The 27,947-nt window shown below is 42.3% G+C and overlaps 1 protein-coding gene across 1 annotated transcript; it reads right to left on the bottom strand.

The window, feature by feature from the left end:
* Positions 1 to 3,048: 3,048 nt before the first annotated feature.
* On the bottom strand, positions 3,049 to 26,467 carry grb7 (growth factor receptor bound protein 7). Its single transcript, XM_086304438.1, has 15 exons — positions 26,335 to 26,467; positions 20,200 to 20,368; positions 18,419 to 18,536; positions 14,346 to 14,502; positions 14,150 to 14,271; positions 11,925 to 11,999; positions 10,859 to 10,996; positions 10,654 to 10,764; positions 9,663 to 9,761; positions 9,496 to 9,579; positions 9,292 to 9,408; positions 5,619 to 5,676; positions 5,424 to 5,511; positions 4,499 to 4,592; positions 3,049 to 4,409 (listed from the first exon to the last, which is right to left on the bottom strand). Exons 2-15 carry the CDS (start codon positions 20,361 to 20,363, stop codon positions 4,263 to 4,265), a joined length of 1,572 nt encoding a protein of 523 aa, XP_086160564.1. The 5' UTR covers positions 20,364 to 20,368; positions 26,335 to 26,467; the 3' UTR covers positions 3,049 to 4,262.
* Between the last annotated feature and the right edge of the window lie 1,480 nt (positions 26,468 to 27,947).

Raw genomic sequence — 27,947 nt, 5'->3', positions numbered from 1 at the left:
AGGAGTTATCAAACACAGGCCCATTGAATCACACACTTTGGCTGGATTCATTTTTAAATATCTGACTCTTGCACTGAGTGTTAAAACCTAAAGGCGTGCTCTCAGTTCCCCTCCTGAAAAGATTAGAAAATTATTTCTTCCGTCTCTTTTTCATGGATTGTTGAACTTGAGCTGAGGAGACTCATTTCTTTTTTCCACTCGGGCTCTCCAAAGAAATTAAATCAGTTATCATGTAGCCCTAATTGTGTCGCTCATTCACACGGCTCTTTTTGAAGCCTTCCTGACCTGTCTGCCTTCTGTCTCTTTTACCCTTTAATTTACCTGCCCATCTAGGCCAACAGAGAAAAGAATTTGTTGCCATAGCAACGCCTTGGCAGTAAGAGGAAGGGTTACCCGAGCACACTGGTATTTAAACACACACACACACACACACACACACACACACACACAGAGCGAGAGCGCAGGTCAGTGGAGAAATCAGCTCTTCAGCTTCTGCAGCAGCAGAGGATCTGTGCACAGTAACCTTAAGGCAGCCTTTCATGTTGCTCCACCAAAGGGCTTCCAGATTTGTCTTTTAATGTTCATCTAGTTTGGAGGCTGTTAAAAGCTTCACAGTAATCTATTTTAAGTCAGAGCGGGCCCTTCGCTCGGAGCGTCTTCAGGAAAATGTTTCGTGACTTTTCTGCACTAAAGTCACCGGAAGTCTTTCCAGAAATAAAATGCAAAAGAAAATATTGAAGCTGTCAGCAAAACCATGCCACATAAAAATATGAATAAAATAAATCAAAAACACTATTTTTCTTCAAAGAAGAAAAAGAATTGAATCGTCTTATCAACAGGGTTTCCCATCATGCAGCAGGAGAGTCCCCGCAGAGGGACACCACAGGCAGACCCTCCTTTACTATGTACGTTTTAAGTCTTTACTTCAGGAGGAATAAACTTGCTGCTCTCTCTGCTTCAGTGTCAGACAGCAGAGGTGAAGGTTCAGATCTTTACTGATCCTCGTAACTTCCACCAGGCAGCTTTTTTACATTTACATTGTTTTACCAACTTGCTAAAACACTGGTTTGCTGTGGGACAGTTATCTATGACTAGTTAATCTGTTGTATGCACTTATTTTCCCTTAGAAAAAAGTTGTTAAAAGCTTTTCTGCTATTGAGATCCTCAGTCTGATCCTACAGTATCTGGATGGCAAGAATTCACGAAGGGAAGACGTCACAGAGGGGAAAGAACAGAAACTGACCACGAACCAAAGACAAGAGTATGAAAAAGAACCAGGGAGCAGGTAGAGCGGCGTCAGTCATGCAGACAAATTGCATGCGTCACGTTGGATCCAGATGGGCTGTCAAAACTGTCTGATGGCACAGGCAAAGGAAGTGATGACGTGTCAGCTAACATAGAGGTTATTTTGTTCAGACATGAGTACCTGTGTCTCACAGCATGTGTTTAACATTCAGAAACTAGAAGATGCTACCTTATAAAGTGGAGTTATTCAGCTTTGCCTTATTTTCTGTCACTTATCTTGAATATTTACATCAAACATGGACAAAACATAATGTAAATATATCATAAACTAGAGGAAATACTTCTGAATCTGAGTTCCTGCCAATACAGATACTGTACACCATATCAATCAATGCATAAACAAAGCCACATTAGGGTTAGTCAGTGTGGGCCTCTTTAATGACACAGCAGATAGCTCTGAGGGGTCTGTGAGCCCTCCCCCCCCCATGTACCACCAAGTTTCTGTATCGTTATATAATCTTTAAGCTCCATACTGGCCAGATGTCATTAAAATGAAGTACTTTTTAGTTTGTTTTTTACTGAAGTCTTTAATTAATCTTAAGCTGACTTTGTGACATCACCTAAACCTCAGCAATGCCTTTACAGGTCCCTCTGTGATTGAGAGAGATAGAGAGATTTTTTTTTTTTTAACAAATTGTAAAAGTGTCTTGTAACATTAATTGCGACTTTTTTGCCCCTTTGATATGAATTTCCATTCATTTGGCAAACATAATGGATAGCTGTGAATGTTTTTACCATCGCAAGCTTTGATTTTATTGTAATTTTCCACTTCGAATGACTACATTGTGATGTTTGCACTGAATCGTGGATAACAGACCCAGATTAATAGGATTTACTGCTGCAGAAGCCTCAAGGCAGACACTTAATACCTAGCATGAACGCACGAGATGATTCAGGTTAACCCCTTTTTGCATGAAATTGATTAAAAACTATAGTTGATGTTTTTCAATGTGTCATAAATATGGGAAACAGAACAAGAAACAAATGGAGCCTAAAAAAAAAAAACAAAACAAAAAAACAAGGATACACCTCCCCGGACCGTCACTTACCCACTGCCAAACGGGTCATGCTGGATGATGGTCTCATCTACGGTCTCTGCAGACTCTTTCACATCTGTCACACATGCTCAGTGTGAATTTGCTGTCTGCGATGAGATCAGGGTGCCAATAACAGAGCTGCCAGTTCTGTGTGTTCTCAGGCTGACGCCAACTGAACAGCGGTGTGCTAGCACAGGTCTGACTGAAGGACATCAGGTCTGCGTGTCACCTCATGGTGTCTAACAGTTTGGCCAAAACATGCTGAAGGAGCCCACTGGAGGTCAGGTACCAGTCATGCTGCTGGGTTAAGGTCCTTCATCAGCTCTTTTCTCGTGTAACAGCCCATAAATGTGCCACCCTGGAGGAGCTGGACTATGTGCAACCTAAATGGACTGTAGGCATGATGCAAACCCACCAGCCACAAGGACAAAAAACAAAAGAGCTAGAGTCAGGAGGGACGAGGAGCGATCATCAAGCTGTGGTCACCTGTTAAACCATGACCTCCATGGAGGTAGTCTCATTTCCTCTCCAGCGCACCTGTAGTCACGTCCATTTGCACTAAAGGAGCTGAAACAGGCTCGCAGTGGTTTCTGCTCCAAACTGGACAGGCTGGCATCCCTTTGTTATGCTTTAACCGACTTTACTTAATCTGATCAAAGTTTGAGTAGTAAAAATAATCATTTTAAATTCAGAATCTTTAATATGAAAGTTTATTCAACATATAAAACATCTGAAAACATTTCATGTCAATAAAAGTCACAAATGCTGTTCAACATAATAAAATGAGTGGAAACTAAATTTGTCTTTGAATGAATAATGCCCATGTGGGTATACATGCAAACATTTCAGCAACAAATCTTCATGATAAAATCCAAAAATGAAGTGTAGTCAATCGCCCCCCTCCCCCCTGCTGGATTTTTAATTTAAAAAAAGAAAAAAAAAAAAAAAAAAAAAAGCTGGTGCATATTTTCCAAATAAATTCGAAGCAGAAAAACATTTTGTAATTATTGCATTTTCTCTCCACCTCAACACCAGCTCTGCTTTTTGGTGTAAACTACACTTTCCCCAATTACACAGAAAACGGTCAGAAATCATCGACCTATAAAATAAAGGGTTACGACAGAGTTGATGTATAGCTTTGACCGCATCTCCTCTGCAGTTAGCTTTTTACTCTCGTAAAACCAAAAGACAGATTCCCCTTCACCATCATTGTGCAAATACAGCAGTGAAATAGCTTTTACTGTTACACGAATTAAAGCTGGTTCTGTTTAAGGCACAAATACAAGTACAAAAAAAAACTGCAGTCAGGAGAGTGAGAATTTACATGCTACATGATTGCAACCAGGTGCATTGTATGGTTAAATGTTCTCAGTAATCCACACATGCTCTCTTCCTACGCTGAGCTGAGAAATCCATGAATTCCTCCTCTGAGCTTTGAGTCAGAGCGCCCTCTGCTGGCCACACTTCTACTGTGCAGGTGAGAATCACACACACACACACACACCACCTCCTCTCGCTGGTGCTGCTCGACACAGTGAAAGTCTGACTGCTCATGGCAGCCGCAGCATGGATCCGAATCAAAGTGCACGTCATCAACATGGTCCCCAAAGCGCTAAAAAGTCTGTCTAACGCGGCTAATTAAACCGTCTCCGGTGGGGCCGCTGCTCGTTAATTAAAATTTAAAAAAAAAAAAAAAAAAAAAAACGCTACAGTCTGGAGCCGCACGATGTGGAGAATGTGTTTAAAACCAAAGGGAGGAGGAGCAGAGAGTATGCTTTTCGCCCGTCTTCCCTCGAGTCCTCGTCCCACAGCCTGATAAATTCATCACACTGCAGTGAGAGATTTCCTTTGACAACCTGAGTGGGGAGTTTGGGTGGTGGTGATGCAGCTGGGCAGAGGTGAGGTGAAGGAGCTGTGGGTTTATAGTGCTACGCAGACGCAGGGGTGTTTGAGGCACACTGGCAGGATGCCCTTGTTGATTTGATGAAACTCGACCAACTGCAGGAGGTCAATAAAGAGCGTGTCGCCGTCGTCCATGGTGTAGTACTTCCTGCCGCCGTTCTCAAACTGCAAACACGAAGATGATCAAAATTAGGGCGCGTCATACGCACAGAAGGCTTCTCCTTTTAAGCAGAGACTGAATGAAGGGAACTCACTGGGATCACCAGGTAGTGTTTGGTCTTCAGCTGATAGCACAGCGACAGGACGAAGCACTGAGCGTGCTGTTGGCTGTCACGAATCAGGAACATCCTGCAAAAAGCAGCTCGAGTTAAAACTGCGAGAGAAATGCACGACAGACAATCCTTCAGCCTGTGGGATCACTGGTAGAGCTACACAGAGGACATGCTTTATGTCAACTTGGCCAGTAAACCCAAATATATGATCTTCAGTACATCACTGAAACCTTCCTCTATTAAATCTGACAGGGTGGATGCTGTATGGAGTATTTTAGTACACTGCACAAAAGCACCATGAGAGGCGACCTCTACAGGTTAAAGATTGCAACTGCAAGAAGTAAACTTTGTTCATGTTTAAAAAAAAAAAAAAAAAAAAAAAAAACCCACAAAGCTGTATTGAGCAAGTAAATCAGGTCGCCCAGCAAATATGGTGAAACATTCATGGGAGCTGAGCTGTAACAAAACATGGTAGCAGCATGCAAGCCTTCCAGTGAGCCATCGAGCACCAATGAGGCTTTGTGGACTACTTAGGAATTGTAAGTAAAGATGGTAACGCTTCGCACAGGAACCCTTTCAGCTCAGTGATGAGCAGAAAGTGTCAGTGGTTCCCTCTGAGAATAACAAAAGGGAGAAATAAGGGCATCACCATGTTCCCTCTGAGGTTGGGTTGTGGTGGCAGCAGGCTAAGTAGAGCAGTGGGCCTTTCCAGTTCCTTCTAGGTGACCTAACCCAGTCCGGATGAGACAGATAATCTGTCCCCATCTGTGTGTTTGGCTAACATTAATAGCAGTAGCACAACCTCAGTTTTACATTCGCATGCTAAATACTCTCCATACACAACTACTTGAATACAAACGATCAGTCCACAAGACACTCTTACAGATGTGATGCCTTTATCACTCACCCGTCCACCAGCCCCTGCTTCTCTATCAGTCTCTGTGCTTCTTTTCTGGAAACACCACCATGAAACCACAGCTGGGTCTTGTGGATGGCTAATAAGAAAATAAAAATAAATAAAATTAAAAAAAACCAAAAAAAAAAAAAAAAAAACACAACCACCCCCGGACAACGACCCACATCTCCACTCATGTGAACTTACAGGAAGGGCTCACAGCAGAGTTCAGGTTAGGCAGACTGCACCTCAGGGCCTCTCGCCTCTGTGGCAGAGAAGGAAAAACAAGCAAGAGAAACCAGTTGAAACATCAGTCACCTCGCCTCCCAAAACAAAACACAGTAATCTCAGGCTGGGTGGTGAGTTAGCTGTAGTCTAGGTTTATCACATCAAGCTAAGAGCAAACGCCGATCAAACACAGGGAATCTAAATTTCTGTGGAAGAGAAAATCATGAAGAATTGAAGGTCTACATCTGTACCAGATATTTGTTGTGAAAAGAATTTATTCCCTTTTAGAGATCTGTATAAATATGCATGTTTTTATTAAATGTGGAAATAAAGCCTGCACCATCTCTGCTTGGATGCCTGACATCTCTCTCTCTCCGACAGCAGTGGCTGTCAGGCTTCAGTTGCTGATTTAGTGACTTTTTCCCCTCCAAAGAGCACCTAGTGAAAAATCTATGGACGGTGCAGAGAAGGATTTGCTCTCCTGCCGCAGGCACACCTCACTCTGACTGCTGTTTACGGCGAGCAGCACCCACTCACTGTGGAACGGGGAAAAAAAAAAAAAAAAAAAACAAGACATCTTGTGGTGTCTAAATTCCTCCGTCAGCAACCAATTTAGATTTTTCCATTAATTTTCCCATTGGTCCCATCTCACATGTACCAATTTGCATCGATGTACACAAAGTGAATATTTTTCACTTTTAAAAAAAATAAATATCGTGAAAAAGTCCACATTTGGATGCCGGAGGTTTGACGCTGCCATGGATCATTTCACCACTCATGTTTATTTATTAGCCCATTAGTTATTTTAATGGTGTTGTCATCTGTTAGGATTAGACAATAAAATCTACTGTTAGGTTTAAATAGTAAAACTTCTCAGCAAGGCAATAAAAACTTTTTATGATTCTAGTTTGAATATAATGGTCTGACATTTTTTCCCTTGGTTGCCACAGCGACGGGTGAACGGTTAAGAGTGTCCACAACATGTAGTTTGTGCTGCAGACATTTCAAGCATTCTGGGCTGAATGTAAACAAAACAACAAGACAATTATTGATGTTATTTTGTGACCATTCACTGTTCGCCATGAGGTCGAGCTGAAACCACATTACATAAGCATCCTCACCAGGTTTCCTTTTAAAGCCTTTACAGCAAGTTTGATGGATGCTCAGATTAAAGACGTTTCACAAGTTTCACACAGGGATTATCTGGACATACTGAGTGAAACCCGAGCTGTGATTCAGAGGCCGCTCGAAGCACATCTCTGTAGGATGTCAGAGAGTAGATATTCCAAATATGTTCATTCCTCCCGGCTGCTGCTCAAACCTTGTGTTTGTAAAGGGGAAGTTTACAATTAAGAAAAATAAAGTATGCCAAGTTAATCAGCAGTCACCGTTTGCTGTGCAGCAGTGGAAATGCTGACAACCATCACTGGAATATTTTAAAGCAAGCTCTGAAGCCTCAGAGGGGGAGGTGGGGGGGTTACTTTCATCTGAGAGCGCTAAAATAATTTTGTTTCTATATATAAAACCGTACAAGTGTCCTTTTAAAGTTTCTGCTTCAGTGATGTTATTAAAAGCTGTGCTTTACACGGGGTCATAACGTTGCATATAAAGCTAACAGGGATTTTATGACTCTTCCAATCAGCTCTGGAGCTCTCTATTTTTCAATAGATTCGACACCACAGTGTCTGCTCCCACCCCCACAACCTCACCTGCAGTCAGCCTGGAATCCAGAGCCACACCACTGTGCCAGCCTCTCTCTTCACATGTTGCCTCCTGTGAGATTCCTGACACCCCTCCCCCACCCATCACTTTCACTCAATACCAGGTTGAGATGCAAATGAGGAGACTTCACTCAGGCAAGTCTGCTGGACCAGACGGAGTGAGTCCCCTTGTCCTCAAGGCCTGTGCCCCCCAGCTGTGTGGAGTCTTTCATAAACTGTTTATGCTGAGTCTGAGTCTGCAGAGGGTCCCGGTGATGTGGAAGACATCATGCCTCGTCCCTGTACCAAAGACGCCTCGTCCCAGTGGCCCCCAGGATTACAGGCCCGTGGCACTGACCTCCCACATCATGAAGACCCTGGAAAGGCTCATCCTGGACCAGCTGCGACCCATAGTAAGACCACACCTGGATCCCCTTCAGTTCGCTTATCAGCCTCGTCTCGGAACAGAGGACGCCATCATCTACCTGCTCAATCGTGTCTACACCCATCTGGACCAGCCGGCGAGCACTGTGAGGGTCATGTTTTTTGACTTTTCCAGTGCTTTCAACACCATCAGGCCGACCCTCCTGGGTGATAAGTTAGCAGCGATGCAGGTGGATGCTTCTCTGGTGTCCTGGATTGTTGATTACCTGACAGGAAGACCACAATATGTACGTCTCCCACAGTGTGTGTCTGACAAGGTGATTAGCAACACAGGGGCACCACAGGGGACTGTCCTCTCCCCCTTCCTCTTCACCCTCTACACCACAGACTTCAGCCACTGCACAGAGACCTGCCATCTTCAGAAGTTTTCTGATGACTCTGCAGTGGTTGGATGCATCAGCAGGGATGATGAGACAGAGTACCGGGCTGTGGTCGACTCCTTTGTCACGTGGTGTGAGCAGAATCATCTGCAGCTCAACGTGGCAAAGACCAAGGAACTGATCGTGGACTTCAGGAAGACCAGGAAACACTTGACCCCTGTTTCAATCCAGGGGGTCAGTGTTGACATTGTGGAGGACTATAAATACCTTGGAGTACACATTGACAATAAACTGGACTGGGCTAAAAACACCACAGCACTTTACAGGAAGGGCCAGAGTCGTCTCTATTTTTTGAGGCGACTGAGGTCCTTCAACATCTGCCAGAAAATGCTGAGGATTTTCTATGAGTCTGTGGTGGCCAGTGCGATCCTCTATGCTGTTGCATGCTGGGGGAGCAGGCTGAGGGTCGCAGATGCCAACAGACTTAATAAACTGATCCGTAAGGCCAGCAATGTTGTGGGGATGGAGCTGGACTCCCTCAAGGTGGTGTCGGAGAGGCGGATGCTGTCCAAGATAAAGACAATGTTGGATAACACCTCCCACCCACTCCATGACATGCTGGTCAGCCACAGGAGCTCGTTCAGTGAGAGACTGAGATTACCGAAAAGCACCACTGAACGACACAGGAAATCATTCCTGCCTGTGGCCATCTCCCTGTACAACGCATCCACTTAACACACTGTTTGCTGCTACAGCTACACATGTTTCTTTTCCAACTATTTATTTATAAGTGACTTATGTATGTATGTATGTATGTATGTATGTATGTATGTATGTATGGATGGTACTATTCTTAGTTAGCATATTGTCTGTCTTGTCTTAATGTTGGTTTATAATGGAGCACTGTAACAAAAAATAATTTCCCCCAGGGATCAATAAAGTATTCTGATTCTGATTCTGATGGAGTCTCGGCCAACTCGCCGTCAGTGTCACAGGCCGGAGCTGTTCTGGATCAGCCTCACTGCTCTCAGGTAGCACACGTCAGCTGCAAACCCGTGAGTACAATCACTGGACACTATCCAACCAGGACCAAACTGTACTAACGTGCTGGAAAGGTGCTCCATTAATAGTTTCTTTAAATTAAAAATGGGGGTCTGGTCCTGCATCAGCACCTCCCTCCATCCTTACCCTCCATGCAAGCCCCTCCTCCCGCTCTGCACTCTGGGCTTCCATCGGGTTCTGGATGACCCTCCCGCCAGCCTTCCCAGAGAAGTCCATGGCCACCAGGCTAGCCTCCGACTTTGACTGCCCACACAGATAAAAGAAGAGCATGAACATGAGAGGACGATCCAAAGAGGCTCAAACTCTGTGCATCGTGTGTGAGGAGCTCACTTTGCCATCTGCTAATTTGGATCCTTCCACTTTTTGTGGAGCTGCTTTGGACATCTCATAGTTACGCTGAAGCTGCTTCCCGTACTGACAGCACACAAGATGGTTGTAAGTACACATGGAAAATAAAATGATAAACAAGGCGTTTCTTGCATAAATATGGACAATACCTTGAACAATCTGAAGGCGGACGTCCAACAAGTTCGTGTCTGCTCGTTCTCAGCACACAGGATCTTCAGGTCCTGAACACGGATGGGATTTTTGGAAGGCTGTGCAAACACAAGTGAAAAGGTATATTTAATGGAGGTGCACAGAAACATGAAAGAAACTGCCAAAACTTAGAATAAAACAGAAATAAATGTCTCAATATGAGAGACTGGGCCACACACACACACACACACACAGCTCCCCAATCTTTTATTTTCCATGGCAAACAAAAAGATCGCCATTCGATTCAGTGTAAATCTAACAAATCAAAACATGCAGTGCTACCAGCAGCCATAAGAAGCTGCTATTGGCTGACTGATGAGTTGAGCTGCTGTGAGACTCATTGCATGGTCGTCCACTGTGAGATGGAGGACTCCTCCAACCAGAACCTGCAGCAGGAGGAGAGCCAGTGCTCCATTTTCGCAAACCCTAGTCCAAGATGGTGGCGCCCGCGTACATCCAGCTCAATGACAAGAAAGCCAATATTTGCACCACAACTCCGTGTCAAACTATATTTAGTATCATTAATAAATTTAGACAATGTAGCTGCTCCACATGCACACCATGCTGCAGCTTGTAGCGATTTTTGGGTGTCATTTAATTTTCCTTTCAGGATATCAGGAACTGGACTCCTGACCATCTCAATCCAGCCTCCAGGCCAAATTTTCCCCATGTGTGTTTTCAATTCAGCGGCTAATCTGCAGTAAAGAAAACAGGAATGATGCCACATCTCAGCAAAGGAGTTCTGATTTTGTGCGTGCAGGTTCACCGTCATGGCTTCAGAGCCATCATTAATCCACCCGTTTCCTTCTTCGTGTGACAAGTGAAAGTGATCTTTATTGACTCAATGAGCCACAAAGACTACACAGGCAAGAGGAATGCTAAATTGAAGAGGTGACTGAACAAACATGAAAAGAAAAAAAAAAAAAAAAAAAAAAAAAAAAAAAAGCTCACCTTAATGCAGAAGGTGAAGTCTGTCGGCGCTCCGTATAGTTTACGGCTGTTCACCACAGTGTAGACGTTCAGATCGCCCAGATCAGCCACATACTGCAGGTGACGAGGCTCCTGCACGAAGACACACACAGAACCTCGATTTACTCAAACTAGAGGTCATGTAGTTACTGTGACTAAAGTCTGTGACTGTGCTGGACCTGCTGACCTTGGACGAGCCCTTGCTGGAGCTGTAGAGTCCCGAGCGGCGAAGGAAGAAATAGACCTTCTTCCAGGCCTTTCGACTTGGTTCTTTAACATGCAGGAAACCCTGGATCTCCGGACAGGTCCCAGACTTGAGCAGGTTCTGATGAGTAAACACGACTCATTACTACAGCATTACTGCAGGAACCTCAAATCACATACTTCCATACTTTGAAAGCACTTCAGCACTCAGAGACTCCAAGTACTCAGATGATTTAGGCACGAGTAAATGTGCATTTTGAAAGCATCTCTCTCATATTTTGTTTTAAATAGTTTTAAGAGCAGAGTCAAGGACAATGCTTTTCAGATTAAAAAATATATATATAAAATTCTAGTGTTTTCCTCACAGTGAGGATTACGGCTTTTTAATCCAGCACAGGTATCAAATCAGAACTTGGCTTTGACTCTCCGCCAGCACTACGGTACTGATACTTCATCATAACTGGAGAAAGCCAGATCAGTGCCGAGTGTAGAGCACAGCCAGCCAAGACTGGCAGAATTTTCAAAGCGTTGCAGGTCAGACGACACATTGCAATTTTTTCTAAAGTTCAAACGCAGAGCCCCAAATCTTTAAACTTTATACAGATTTTCTGTGAGTTAAATCTCTTAGAAACCCAGAGAGTCTGATTTGTTGGTTCTTTTGAGTTAATGAAAAAAGAAAAAAAAAAGTCTTGAAATGTGAATTTCAATGTGATTAAAACAATTTAACCAGTCGTTTGGTTTTTCCATGCATCAGTAAGAGTTTTTTTTTTTTTATTAAAACTTAATTAAAAACAAATACTGGCTTTTTACTTTTTAGTAATATTCATGCTGGACCCATTTCTTTTTTTTGCTGTACCCTATCATTCTGATTGAACCTTTGTAAATACACGTTTCATTTTACATTGTCAATTATAATCTTAAGACGTTTTGGTTTCGCAGTGTAAACCACTGAGCAGCAACATTAAACATCATTAAGCTCTGAGCTGACAGATCTAGCAGTGCTTTCAGCGAGCCGTTGTGATTGAGCTTCTGATTTCAGGACGGTTTACCTTAATGAGCTCTGATGACGTCATACCCTTGTTGACATCAGCGCTGTCGGAGATCATGGACTCTGGGAAGAAGAGCTGTGAGAAGAAGCAGAGGACTGTCATTATACCCCTGAAACGATCAGACACTCATTTACATGACAAAGAAGCTTCTTCTCCTCCTGTGACTTCATCATCCAACCAATCAGTGAGCGGGGAACACGACAAACTACACAAAGATAAATATACACCACACCTTCCACCAATCATGATCCTTTGTTCAAGACGTGGAGAGAAAAAAAAATTTAATAAAATGAGAGGTGATCAGAAAAAGCCCGAGGTAAATTTCCAGTCGTGTGCACAAAGAAATCAAACTGGTGCCAAACTGGCACTTTCAAAGTGCCCAGAGGGAGACGGCTGCTGTGGTTTTGTTAGCTTAAAACATGCAGGTTTCTGCACGTTCATCAACTTAAATTTAACACTAACGCAGACGGTTAATACCCAGTGTGCCCGGAGCGTGAAGATTTGATGGAAAACCAACGAGGAAACATTAAACTCTTATTATTGGCATTAAAATCTCGTTCATATAAAGGAATAACTGCACTCGCAGGACTTGCATAACTGCTATAAAAGATAATTATGCATAAACAAAATTAAAACCCACAAAAGAAATTTCATCATCAGATTTTAAAAAAAAAACTGTTGAAACCATCCAACAGTCTGCAAAGTGAAGCATTTATGTTGTAATGTGACCGAGCAAAGATTAAATAAAGAACATTTACTCTGCAGCTTTTGTTTTCAGTGCTGTAGCCACAAATGTGGCTGGATGGGTAATTCCAGCACCAGAGGAAAGAAAATAACACCCATTGTCTGACAGGTGCTAACGTGCAGAAACGTTTTACACAATCCCAGAAAGGCAAAGTGTCTGCTGGAGTCACTGGACTGTGTTACCGACTGATTTCAGTGCAGCATTGAGCAAATGCAGCATTTACAACGTGGGAAAATCCCCACAAACAGTGTTCAGCTCAACACTTCACAGATCCAGAAAGATGGGCCAGATGTGCTGCAGAGGTGGACCAACATCTGACTTGGTCAACACCCGGTGTGCACCCTCTGCTCAAAAGCTCTTGCGATCAGACTCAAGACACCAACAGAGAGCTGCAGGAGCAAAACGCCAACCTATGTCAACTGATGGAAAATAACACGAGGCTAAGAGGACAAAGAGAAAAGCTAATAAAGTTTACATAAATTATTTTAAAATTGATCTTAAAATATCCCCGAGTATATCCAGGGTTTGAACTTAAAATGCACTTCTGGATCTGTAAAATCTACCATGATGAGATGCAGATGTGACAGGACAGCAAAAAGAAAACTAAAGCAGAGATTGCAGATATTAAAATCTATGGCAAGAAGAGGAAAATGCATAACCTGCAATTACACTCACAACTACATGCTACGCATTTAAGGAGGAACTCCAGCCAACTGTACTATGAAATATGAATTTCAAGCCCTGTATATGTATAATAGGAGCAGTTACACCAATTATTTGACATGTACTGAAGAGGAGAGGACAGTTTCCCCAGTCTGCATCCCTGACAGCTCCCCCTCTCTGTGAGAGGACAGTGTGGTCCAGCAGTGCTTTGGCTTTAAGAAATGTGCAGCTGCAAGTTAATCAGAGGAAACTGGCATTCATATTTAACCACATTCAGCTTGAGCGCATGGATGCTAGCGTTAGCCACACCATGCAAACTAATGTGACATAATTTAGCAACACTTCAGAGAACACAGTATTTTCTTACTTTCACTAACATCATCTTTAACTGTGCTTCACAATTTCTGTTGCTTTATGCAACTGTGCAAGTTTAAGGCCTAAATGTATGATCTTATTCACTGCTGAGCCTTCTGGAGGCAGTGTGGGCACACGTTAGAGAGCTGTGGGACGGGACTGTTTTCAGTGCGTTTCAAGTGTCGTTTCTGTTTAACAGCACAGGTGACAGCACAGAGTCGATGTAATGAAATATCTGAGGAATTAAGTCAGTGTGTCTGCACCAGCACGCAACCTGACAATCAAGCCACCATGACTTCAGGCCTTATTAACATCCACTGCACCGACTTGTTTAATAAAGACGCTGAAAATACCTCTGCTCAGAGTCTGCTGTTATGCAAGAAGGAAAAAGGGTTATTCATCTTAGAGTTCTCTCTTTAGATTTGCATTGTCACATGGTTTTAAACAAACGGCTGCTGCATACCATTGGCTTCCTGAAGAACTCGTACTTGGCGTAGTTCTTGCAGAACATAAACCTCGTGTCACCCTTCAGAGACCAGGTCGCCTGAACCTCCAACACAACCTCGTGGTCCTCCAGACACCTCTCTGTGGAGACAGGATGAGGTATGAGAAATTTCGACATACCGCAGTTAAAAGGTTCGTTCACCGCGTCGTCTTACCCAGACCGAGGGTGGGATGGACTTCGAGGAGGGCCCAGTTTTCCTGGTCGCTGCAGTGAGCCGTCTGCACCAACATGTGGCACGCCTCCCTGGCTGTGGCTCCTGGAGAAACCCACACCGACCTGCTGTGGCTGTCCTCTCCATACACCTTAATCGCCTGAACCCCACACACACACACACACACACCATGTTTTATCCAATACTTCACACATAATGAAGTCAGCTGATGCTAATATTAATCTTTGTTAAAACAAAATTAGAAACAAAATCTAACTTCATATGATAATATGAAGTCAGATTTAGTTTATAATTTCCCAGCCTTGCATAACAGAATTGCAGAGACGCCTTCTGTTTTCTGCATTTAGATATTAGCTTTTTAACTTAAAGAAATAAATTACATTTATGAGGGCAGTAATAGGCATTACCTAGGACAGTCAAGAGAGATGCTGCTGGCAGGCCTGGGCACACAATCTCCCAAGAGACTTAATTTTATAGTTTGAAGTTTCAGACACAGGTTGCAGCTTTTTTTTAAATTTTATTTTATTTTTTATTAGTAGCTAAGTGAGAATTAAAAACTATGAGAAAGTGCACTTTTTACAGGCAACCATGAATATTTGACATAACCTGACGGCTCAGATGGAGCAACGAACGAAACGCTGATTTACTGACAAACTTAAAATCTGTGCTCACAGCTGAACTGTATGATTTGTAGAAGAGCCTCAGTAAGCGTGAGACCCTGACCCATCCCTGTGTTTACGTCCTTGTGCCACATACAGACACTGCTATCATTTCCCCTGCACTTTAAAAAGAAAGAAAAAAAAGACCTCATTGATAAGCACGTTCTTATTTAACAGCAGAACAGATGTGATTAAAGCCCATCAGCTCAGATTCCTGAGCATCCATCCTCAGATGTGTCTTGTAGTGGGATCCGTCTTCGCTCCCACCCTCTACATTCACGTTAAGCCACCTGAACTTAACCGCGATAGGTCACCGAGTTAAGGGAGGAGCAGAAGAACGCTCCGTTTTAAGAATTCAGTGTGAGACTCAGCTTTGAGGTTCACATTACCTCCAATTACACACTTGCCGTACCACCTAGTGACAATTATCACAACCACATCAGGCAATAAATAAACTATAATAACCAGATGAGGAAAATAGATCAGTGTTGGATTTGGAATGAGCCAATGAAAACTGCTTTTTAAAAGCAGCATTTAGGATCCTGGAGAGAGTCTGCAGATGCTCTGCTCGTATCACCACTGAGGTGCTAGACGCTACGTGCACAGTATGATATCAAGCTCACTGCTGGCACCACTGGCTATACCTGTGGAACAACTGTAGTGCGAGGTAAAAACAGCACTGAGACGCAAACAAGTGCGCTACACGAGTCTTGCAGCTGGTTTTGGCACCGTTTCAACATCAGCGCATTCGAGACAAGCAGCCAAGATCCTGCCAACTGTTGTGCAACGTCAGACAGCCACAATGTATTTAATAAGCCTTGACACTTAAATTGAAGGACTTTTAAATTCTTCCTAATTTTAGTGTGATATGAGCGAGGCTTGTTTTATTCTTCATCTTGTTTGCATCTTAACTTTGAGCATCTACACCGCAGGCTTCAGACCCAATCCTCTCCCATCTTCATCTTCTTCTGCACACGCTGAAGTAAACAGACCGATGAAGCAGTCGTGTCCATGCACTCCCGATGCTGCTGAGGTGAACTGAGTGCAGGTTATTCACCGGTCAGGATGAGACAGAGCGCTGCTGTCTGACACTGTCTGGATCTCGCAGCACGCTTTCAAGCAAAAGACAACGAACCTGCCCGACCAGAAACCCCTGAAACCTGCGCCTGTCAATCAATTAAGTCCAGACTGGTTGGGCGAGTGACTGCGTCAGACATAATAAATAATAGGTACCCATTGACCAAGTGGGATTATGGGGGAGGAAAATTCTTTTAGCTGAAATCCCCACAGGTCAGCATCCAGTCAGTCCACGGACTATTCACTCGGCTCATTTGAAAAAGATAAATACATACGTTTCCGTATTTAAGACACAAAGCTCATGATTTTATCTTTTAATCCAAAAGGAACTGGTTTCACTGGTTTACTACAAACACCTTTACACTCATGCACATGTGCGCTAATGGAAAGCAAAGAGTGAAGACTATCCTCTATGCTAGTCATTCATAACCTCCAGATCGCCACAGCCCATTTGGAAAGCTGAAAATCTTCTGCAGCCCACACGCAGCTGACTCACGACTCTGTTCACGAGCTTTTGTGTTTCCAGATTCATTTCAATCTCATCCCTCGTTTGTTTCTTTTCAGGTTAATGCTCCATTAACGACTTTGCATCCTGCGCTGGTTTAGTTTTTCCTGCTACTGATGGGATCAAAAACAGGTCAGGATGCATTATTTTTAATCAAGATTACTAAATTAAAACTTTTTAAATTAACTGTTTGATGGCTCAATGTTACCTGTGCATTTGAGTTGATCATTTCATTTTCAGAATTTTTGGAAACCAAAATGGTAAATTAAATTAAAACCCAATTAATCAGCTTGTGCAAAGATCCTCTGCTTTTTGTGCCAGCACCAGATGTTTAACCAGCTGCAGGGAGTCAGAAATTTACCAAGGTCCAACATGGATACATCCCGGCTCAGAGACGGTGTGTTGGAGGAACAGAGTTCAGGTTTCTTTGCAGGACAGTCAAGTTCTTCCACAGCAAAGTGGAAAAAGGATTTATTATTTATGGAAGTGCTTTTGGCCATTCCTTGTGTCTGCATGACTAAACTCCTGTGCACAAATTGTGGCCTCAAAGCTGGACTCACACTCTCTCGCTCAGCTTCTTGATCTGGATGAACTCACCATTCTGTGATTTTACAGATGGCAGCAAAGATCAGCTTTAGTTTCAGTATTTTATCGCTGTGTGTGGAGCTGCTGGTGATGGATGGGAGCAGCTGAAAAGATTGTTTTCTTCCCCTTTAAGCTTGCTGAGCAGGTGGTGTGACAAAAAGACTTTCACTGGGTTTTTGATACGCTAATGAAGCGCATCTGGTGCCGAACCTGAAAATAAACTTTTTTCACTCCACCTGGGTTCACCGTCCCAGTCATGGCGCCTCTGTGCTGCTGGCCATGTGTAAAAGAAGGCAGGCTGCAGCTTCATCTTAAAGCCCACGCAGAGTCACACTCAGTTTCACTAACCTCAAACGATTCATTTAAAGAGAAGGAAGTCTGACTATTGGGACACTGATTTTGTTGAACCCTGGAAAGACCTGAAGACTGCCTCAGGGGAACAAAAAGTTAAGTCACGCCGAGTGCATTTCAGCTCACGCAGACGTCACTCAAATCGAGGGTGACAAAAGGTAAGAGCATCGATATTTTCTGGTGGAATATTCAGAAAAAAAGTGAAGTAATAAATCCAGTCCACAGCTGGCTCGCGCAACACGCTGACATGCTGATGTAACTGCAGACATGCTTACTCTGGCAGTGTTTGTGATTCAAAATAAGTCCATGCAGGCATGGCAACATAGCTCTGCTGTCAGTCACAATCAGACAGGTAAAGGCTCTGTGTTCTGATAGCACCTGTCAGCCAAGCAGGTGTGATGGAATTCACTCAGTAGAAGCTCTGATTAGCCCAAACAAACACTTTCTAAAAGTACAATAAATCCCATGAAAATAAAAGACCTAAACCAACAGAGTGTTTCTCCATGTCGTACTTTCTAACTCCTCTAGCCTGACTCTGGCACTCAGCCTCAAGTGAAACTGAAATTACAACCTAATGTAGAAAAAAAACAGGAGGATCCACTGGGGACAGCTTTCAAAGGTGGATTAATGATAATTTGCCTGCAGAATTGTAAAACATATTCTTTTAAAAGGCATGACTGAAAGTCTGAAATGAGGTTTGAATTCAGGGAAACTGAAAATGGGGAATGAAAGGATTAAACATGCAGTGGTCACTTTAACAAAATAGTCAAAATAAAGAGACTTTAGAGCTATTAAAACACAAAAAGAATACTTACTACTGGAAACATTTAAAGGGTTACCTTGGATCTCTGAATTAGCTGATTAGGAAGGACACTTACATGTTTGTCACTCGACTGTGGTGGAAATGAACTGATGAGCACCGGAGATTTGGAAAGCTCAGGGAACGGGTTTGGTATGGACGGGACAGAGGAAGAGAACGACTCCACGCCCTTCGCCCTGAAACATTCAGACAGAAAGAACACAACGACATCAAAATGAGGCAAACTCAGAAAAACTGACAAATAAGCTCATTGTGCAGTTAAATGATAAGCCTGGTAATGTTCTATATTTATCTTGATGATAAAAAAAATAATCTACTGTAACAAGCATGATGCAGACACAATGAAGCCGATTATATTCATATCTATTGGTGCTGAGAATTGAGACAAATGAATCCCAACAACAAGTCTCACGTGTTTGAGACAGAAGTTGACGTAGCTAACTGCAGCGTGCACATAAACTCAACAACATGACAGGTCGCCCCTGCAGGCCTGCACTCATATTGCACGTTGATCAGACATTGAGAGGTCAGGTAAGGTACCAAGACAACATTCATTAGCAGCCAGTCATCGGTATCTGGTGATGAGCAGCTCGAGATCCTAGCTGGGTCTCCCTTTAGTCTGAGATTACAGGTGGTTTGCAATACCAAGCAGGATTTGAGACTTAGTGAGGTTTAAGCCTGGGTTTTCATGGGTGCTCACTTATTACCACATATATCACCATGGTAACTTACACTGCAGACCTACCTGCTAAAGAACAGGTTGTCTATAAAAGCCTCATCTCATGATCAATCGGGAAAAAATGGTGTCATAGTTCCTGGAATATTCCTCTCACCCAGATGTGCAGACTAAGATGATAACTGTTCAAAACCATGATAAACCTAAAACAGGGCGCCTCAGCCTTGCACCTGAATTTCTATAAAACTTGCCAGGTCTAGTCACAGCTCAGCTAAAACTTGTAAGCAACACATCAATTAAATCGAATATTAAACCATGAATGTAGTCTGGATTTCTTCCCAGGTTTCATGGGAATCATCCCCATCACCCTATTAAGTCTCAGCTGACACAGCTGGATTTTTTCCTTTAGTTTTAAAGTCACGTAAATATTTATGCGCCACTTTTCCAAGTGCACTCCTCACATAGTACTGCATTTGCTGTGAGATTTCCAGCTGTATAACATGCCTTTACCTCTTCTGCTCATGCAGAGTGAAGAAGACAGGTCAGATAATTTACAGCTGGAGGGAAAGTGAAAGAGAGGCAGACAGATGCTGTTATCTAATACTGTTTTAGCTGTTGGGCTGATATCAGCCCACTCATGGACACTAATAAAGCTAAATGATTCATAATCGTGTGTGTGTGTGTGTGTGTGTGTGTGTGTGTGTGTGTGTGTGTGTGTGTGGGGGGGGGGGGGGGGGGGGGACTGCAGCAGTGGGAGAGCCTATATTCTTTCTCCCACTGCTGGAAAGAGGAACCGGTCTCCTCTTCCTGATCTTGCCTAACGTGGAACACCTATTCATTTTACTGCGCTGACACCGAGGTGATGACATCTCTGCATCATGAGAACGTCGCTCTCTTTGTCTTAGCTCATCCATCAAGCCGTGATAAAGAACCCCAGCAAAGAAAAGAAGTCAAACAGCACCTGTGTGACATCTACCCACTGACAGCTCGCAGTATTTATTACATCTGCTGGGAGGAACAGAAACTCACTTCTTTAAACATCAGATGACTCTTGAGTCACTGACTTGAGTCAACATCCACCTCCTTCTTCATGAGTTTAATGATTCATGTCCATGGTGTGTGTATTGAGCAGTCACCGTGACTAATGTGTGTGCTGGTCGTACCTGTTTGAGGTAATCAGGATGGGTTGGGAGCGGCGGATGGATGGCGAGTCTGATACCAGAGGAGCCAGAGTGAGAGTAGAGCTGCCCAACAGCGTCTCGGACGATTCCTCCTTCGTCTCTGAGCCCTCAAACACTTCTGACCATGAACCTGCCACCTCCATCATGTTACCTGAGGGCAAAGGTGAAGGTCAGCCCTTAGTCACAGGCTGCTCGAGAGCTCAGGTTTATTATTATAGCCGATGTCGTCCTTGTTGCAATGACCTTGCTGGTGAAATCCACATGCAAAATACTGCTGACCTTTACTCAGACAGAGGGAGTGTTCCAAGTGCTAAATGTATACTTAAAGCTTAATCAGCCAGCTGTACGTCACAAATGTGAGATTAAGCATAACAACATTTGTGCTGCATTATTGGAGCGATATTAATAGAAACAGTAAACACTTCCTGCTGATTCCAGATTTTCCATCCATTTATTTTTGACTACCCAAATCAGGGTCATGGTTGGGCTGGAGCCAGCTGTCATACGGCATTCGCACCTACAGCCAGTTTAGGATTAAACCATCATGGATGTTTTTGGACAAACTTTACATTATTTTGTATATATCCAGTATTTTTCATTAGCTATTGTTTCAGGATTATGTTCTATATTGATGGTTTAGTCAAAACATATTGACTAGATACAATTTCAAGCCCATTTTCTGTGTTACTTATGTTGGCCTTTTCTAAAAGTTTAAGCCTGTAGGGTAACAATCTCTTGTATCTGCCTCATTTTCATTCATTTCACCAAAACTACTTTCATAAGTTTTTCAAAATAAAAGACAGATATTATGCCACTGCCATTCAGAGGTACTACCTACCTACTTTATTAGGAACACCTGTTCATCGCCTCACTAACACAGACAACAGCGGAAGTTCAAACCGAGCATCAGAATGGGGAAGGAATGGGGGGAGAGGAGGGAGAGACGCAATTTAAGGGAAGTGAGTTTGAATGTCGGAGATGATCTGAGATTTTTCCCCACATAGCCTTTATAATTTACAGATTATGATCTGAAAGGGAGAAAATGTTCAATAAGCAACGGTTCTCTTGGTTACATGATCAGTGCTCAGGTAGGCTGTGGGCTTTAGACAGCGACAGGACTACGAAGTGTTCAGAGCACCGCGAGTCACCACATGTCAGTGAACACGTCACAGACGAGCAGCTGGTCCAAAAATTATCTCCACACTTCAGTTAAATATAATTTCTTTGTTTTGAATTAAAATCTTCAATATAACATGAAGATAATAAGTGCAGAAAAATAATACTGCTTCACTTCCTAATAACAAGTACTGAAATGTGTATGCCTGCACTGAGATATCACCAAATAAAATCTTTTTTTTTTTTTTTTTTTTTTTTTTTTAAAAAAACCACACAACCTCACACGTTATCATTTATAATCTCAGGGAATACTTAAGCTTCTCTCTTCTCTTTAATTCATGACAGTAATATTAGAAAGGAGGTTTAGTTTTTAACCATATGTTGACAAACTACTGCACATAGAGGTTTGTTTTTCAGATCTGCTGCTGATCTCCGGAAGCTCTTTTTGTCACCATGTTTGTGCAAATTGGCGATAAACAAAATACCTCTCATAACATGACAACAATTACACGCATTAGCATACAATACTACTAGAACAACAGCTCGGTTGAGTCATGTTTGTCTTTCTGAAAATAAACCTGTGTGGCAGACAGCCCGAGATAAATGTGAACCTGATTTTCCACAAACACCTACTGCTGCGGCGCACCGTCTGAATATGAAAACAGATTTCCTTATAGGTCGCTGAACATTTCCGTAAACACCCACACCGTGCTGCAACAGAGAGCACTGATTTGGTTTGTATCAAATAAAAGAAAGCATGAAGTTTTAGTGTCGTTTTGTTTGTTTTTTAAATCATTTGCATTTTCAGGACGGGGTCTGTCTGTGTGGAGTTCACATGTTCTCCCCGTGTCTGCGTGAATTCTCTCCGGCTTCCTCACACAGTCCAGAGACATGCAGTTACTGGGGATAGGTTAATTGGTAACTAAATTGCCCATAGATGTGAATGGTTGTCTGTGTGCGTGTGTTAGCCCTGCAACAGACTGGCGACCTGTCCAGGGTGTACCCTGCCTGTCGCTCTAAGACAGCTGGGATAGGCTCCAGGCTCCAGCCCCCCCGCACCCATGAAAAGGATCAGCAGAAGAGGATTGATGGCATTTGCATTTTTTCCTGGAGCTGAACCATAAACAAAAACAGTTTAACATTCTCTCAAAGATCTCTTCTCAAACTAGTACTGATTGCCACTAATAATTGAAGTACCCGCTCGGATACTTTAGGATTTTATCAAATACAAACCTCTTAAAAATCATTTTTAATCATTTATAAGCAAATTCTAGAAAAAAAAAATACAAGTCAAGCTTATATAAAAACAGAGTTACAGGTTCATAAAAGCTGGAAAAGCAGGGTTAATAAAGTTTTACTATCATTGTATTTACTTTGAGTTCACCGCTAACAAGGGTTTCTTTCTTTTTTTTAAGTTTCATATTTAGCTGGTGGAGAGGCGCTAGCCATGTGATAGACATCTTACACAGACATGTCTATCTTCTAAGACATTTGTTTATTCTGAAACGCTAAAAACATTTCCTCCATACTTCTTCCAAGATTTATGTTGAACCATCAGATACAACTTTCTGTTGCTCCGTCTAATCTAGTTTTTTTATTTTAGTGAACCGATCTTTTCTCCTTAAATGATAATCTGCCAGAGCACATTCAGTCACATCAGGCAACATCTCACTTTAATAATTCTGCATCAGTTTGCCAACGGGTCCAAAAAGTGTCGTGCAAAAAGCCGTCTGCAGCAAACCGACCAGACAAATATACCTGTGACGCTTCTCCTAAACACTTTTCCTTGATCATGATGAAAAAAAAGTCATGAGATCAAGGAAAGGTGAGAAGGATAACTCCTAAAGACGTGAGGAAACAAAAACAAAAAAGAAAAGAATCTTTCTGCGCTTGCATGTTGCTGACGTCAAACTAAAATCCAGGAGGTGAATCTTCGATACTTTACCCACTGAGTTTTTACTGGCTTTCCTGAGCCACTGGTGAAAAATACCACTTCACTGCCAGAGCTGTAATTTCAAATAAATAGAAATGATGATCGAGAGCAGCTCCTGCCTTCATTTAAGCTTTCTGTGCCTGAAGTTCAATTAATTCATGCAACACTTAAATTCAGGTTAAAACTAATACTAATTTTTAAGGTTGAAACCATATCAGTGGGTCACAGCATGAAAGGGAAGCGAAACCAAACAAAACTGCAAATTAACATTTGCATGATCTGTGTCACTGATCACTGTAAGAAAGCGAACATATGTACTATTGGATGGCATCAGCTCTTTTCCTTGCATTAAGGAGGATCCAGTATATCCTCTGCTAAAGGACGCAACAAAGGAAGCATTGCAGTACCTTACAATTTTATCCCAAAATAAGATTTCACTATTACTTCCACCATCACAGCTCTCATACACACCGTCTCTAGTTTGAAGCAGCCTAGAAGTCTCCCCTGCTCTCACTGCGAGGTTCACTGTGGTTCAGAGTTTTGCTTCATGACATTTCAAGCAAACCACCATCAATTGTGCCATCGGCAGTAAACCTGCTCCACCACCTCGCTGCTGTCAGTTTTACACCTCAGATTTGATCTGAATTTTATCACGCTCCTGTCATTTATCAGATTTCTCATTTTAAAATTATGCCAAGCTGCCAATTAAAGGCCTTCGAAACAAGGTTTGTTTCCAATTTGAAAACTTGACTCGTCACTTTTGACACGCATTTTTTATGATTCATATTCGAACAATTAGACATTGTCCTCTCTCAGAAAAGCCCTGAATGTCTACGCTGTACAGACACAATGAACCCAGAGCACACTGACTGGGTTTATTGTCTCCTTGTTATTGCCATGCAGATCGCGTAGCAGGTGACGAGCTGTGCTGCCAGTCTGCAGGTTTTTTAAAAAACACCATCCTTACATCAGAGCCGGGGTATCCGAACATTGCCTTTATTCTCAAAACAGGCAGATCAATAACACTGCCCTGTTCAAACACAGACACCCAGTGTGCAGCGGTTAGTGGTGCAAAATCTCCCCAGTTTGAAAGAGCCATGTGTGAACAGGTGTACACGCGTTTAAAGAAGAAAAGCACCGGTGGACCTCAAAGCAGCTGAATGAAATCTGCAACTTCAAGTCAAGGGCTGCCAACACTATTCATCTGCTTGAAATGGCGTGTGTGCGCGAAAAATCCCCATCACTACAAATAAAGTACCACAAACCCGAGTTACACATTAAAATATCAAAGTATTCATTTCAGACTGCAAAAGAAACAAACCCTCACCGAGTCACGTCTGATTGACTTCACTGTTAAGAAAGGGCCTTCTCACAATACAGCAGAGCAGTTTAACTGCATCAGCTGCAGACTGATTACTACTAAAATAACAGTTTAAATCTGGCTAATTTTCATAATTCATTCATTTGGCAACAATTTTCTGGGGTCTTTAAAATATCTAACAGATAAAAGTCTCAAACCTCTGAAGCTCATTAGTTTAATATATCTGATTTTGTATCATTCCTTATTAATAAGGGGCAAATCATCCCATTTTATTAGCGAAGTAGTGACCCTGTTTCTCCATAATCAAATTTCCCTCGAATAAATGCTTCACCAGTGGCAAAATTATTCATTTCACAGTTTAAGACTTGACTTTTAAGGGTTTTTTTTTTTTTTGCCACATTTAGGTCTACCTCAGATGTGATTGATCATTTATCATTGACACACATTGCAATATACTCGTTCTACTATGAAATCTCTCACTTGTAATGATTTAACTTGTGAAAATGACATTTTATTGATTGATTTATTAGGATAAATAAGTCCAACTTCCTTTACAACTACTAAAAGTCGGAATGAATTATAATCCAACAGTACAGTTTACAGTAGGCCAATGATAAGGCTCCTCTTGTAGATACAGTACCTGAAACATGCCGACACATGGAGGGAAAACACTTATCACTGATTGGCAGTGTAGGCGTTTATCCGCCAACTAAGAAACACTGTTTCATAATTTCCCATTAAAGCTTCGACCTTATGTTAAGAAATGTGACACATTTATCTGTAGGCGTCAGTGAAACTGCCAGCAAACGTAACACCTATGAGGTACAGATGTAGCGCTAGAACTTAATACTAAAATTAAGAAAAGTCTCTTAAACGTGTTTATTTTGTCCAATTCATTCAGTTATTTAGTTGAAACCAGGCCAATGATAAAGTCGGCCACGTTCGGCTAAACCCATCCCTAGATGTAATCTTTTATTGGCGAAATCACAGTGCGCTCAAGGGAAGGAATTCATTTCACAAGTCACACTCAAACCCTTAAAGCTTATCCCGGGGAATGTTTGGGTCAGCTCACAGCCTCTTATCACATCTGTAAATGAAAAGAGAGCCAGCTGTACAAACTGACAGCAGCAATTAAGTCCCAAATCACAGCTAACACAGGTGAGGCGTAAGCGCCGTCACAGAACTCCATAGTCAAACTGTGGGATAATCGCCCACGTGCTTTCCTATAACATCAGTCCAATTGAACACAGCTGTATTTCATTAAGACAAAAACAGTGATCAATTCGGTCAAGTTCGGTTGACTACACGAGTCATTTTAACATTATTTGGGAAATATTTGTTTGTTAGGTAAATAAACTGATTTCTCAAGTCCACCTTAAAGCCTTCAAGCATGGACTCAGGAATCTTTGAGTTCTCTCGACACATCGCGCTTCTTACCGCATCTGCAAACAATAAATAACGAGCTGTGCACCCTGGAAGCCCCAATAAGGCCCGAACTCAAGCCGACACAGGTGAGTTCTAGGCACGGCGCCAGAACTCTTTAATGAAACCACGAAAAAAAAAAAATGGTACAAGTGTCTTTACAAAGTGTCCGTCTAATTAAACACATACGTAATTAGTTTAAATTGAGCCAACGGCCAATTCGGCCGAGTTCGGCTGACACCTTGACTTAAGATAAAGCTTCATACGTGCTACAAAACCAGCCTGCACCTGTTCTGACAACCAGTTACCATCTTTGAAGACTTACCTGTAAACTCCGTCTGTTAGGTTGGCGGGTTTCAGCTGTCAACCATACTGTTAATATCCTACTCTGATGCTGAGCTTCGCGTTTTTCTAACCCAGGGCAGCCAAACAGAAAGCCGATAACTGCGTATGTGTGCTAAAGAGGTGAGAGGGGGAGGAGCCAGTGCGTCAGGTGTGCACGGTGGCCCCTCCCCCTCCCTCGCCGAGGCCCTTGCTGCCGTTTACGGATTAAAAAAAAACAGTTTAAACATGTCTGTACCTTCCGGGTTCATGTACTCTTGTGCCATTTTTATTTCTCCTGGAAAATACCAAGACACTTACATAAAGCAGAGAGTACAGAATCAAACCTGAACACAGAATATTCTGAGCCAGTAAAGCAGGGTGGACTCAGGTAAAAGGAAAGAATTTGAGGAGAAATCTCTTTTGATGGGTAGTTTTACCCATGATTCATAGATCAAATGGTCATTTTGCATCCAGAGCCTCTTGTTTTACTATAGTTTTACTTATTTCACACGTCCCTTGCAGTTTTTCCACGTCTAGTTTTACTTCCTTTATGCATCTTTCCCATACCCTGTCACTTTGTGGTTATTTGTGCCTCTGTGCATCCCAGTTGTGAGGTCTCATTTTTTTATTTTAAGTATTTTGTATCTGTTTTGAGAATTTTCCATCTCTATGGAGATGTTTTGTATCATCTCTGCATTTTTATATCGTTTTAAATCACTTTGCATCAGTTTTGTTATTATTTTCTCTCTTTCTGTCTCATTGTGATATTTTTATCCTCGTGTCACTTTGTGATCATTTGGGCCTTTTTGTCTGCTCTGCCTTACTTTGTGTCTGCTTTTTGCATCTCTCTGCTCATTTTGCATGCAGTTGTGTAACCCAGGTTTTGTTGCTTTGCATTATTTTAGTTATTCTGCACCTTTTTTGGCTCGTTTATAGCTCTATGCAGTTTTTTGTGTCTCCAAGTAGCTCTTTGTAGCACTATAGTTAGCTTGGATAATTTTGTGGTCACTTTTGAGTGTCGTTGTGTTTGCATTGCATCTGTTTATCTGTAGCTATTTTGCATCTTTTTGCATTAATTGTATGCCAGAAAAGTCTCTTTAACCTTCTTAGAGCAGAGGCCCAACTAGAAGAGCAAGAAAACGTGGCCTTCTTTGTCCACGCGGGAACCAGAAATCTTTGCTGGTTTAATATTAAAAGTCACTGATTGGCTGCCTTTACTGTTTAAAGCAGGGGTCCCCAATCCCAGTCCACGAGGGCCAGTGTCCCTGCAGGTTTTAGATCTCACACCTGAATCACATGATTAGTTCATTACCAGGCCTCTGGAGAACTTCAAGACATGTTGAGAAGGCAATTTATCAATTTAAATCAGCTGTGATGGATCAAGGACACATCTAAAATCTGCAGGGACACCGGCCCTCATGGACTGGGATTGGGGACCCCTGGTTTAAAGGTTCCATCCAACTTCATCCAGCAGTTTCAGGATTGATTTATTTTCATTTACTGCATATACAAGGCTTTTATATTTTAAAGTAGTATTTTTGCTTCATTTATCAAAGTTGAACTTTTTAAAAAAATATATATGAATAAATTATCTCACAATTTAGTCAAGAAAAT

Source organism: Aulonocara sp. 'chitande type north' Nkhata Bay, linkage group LG8 (assembly GCF_057382095.1).
Source record: "Aulonocara sp. 'chitande type north' Nkhata Bay isolate Kocher_YH1m ecotype deep benthic linkage group LG8, A_spYH_male_GT1.1, whole genome shotgun sequence".
Lineage (NCBI taxonomy): Eukaryota > Metazoa > Chordata > Actinopteri > Cichliformes > Cichlidae > Aulonocara > Aulonocara sp. 'chitande type north' Nkhata Bay.
Note: the sequence above shows the minus strand (reverse complement) of the source record. Positions and strands in the feature narration are given on the sequence as shown.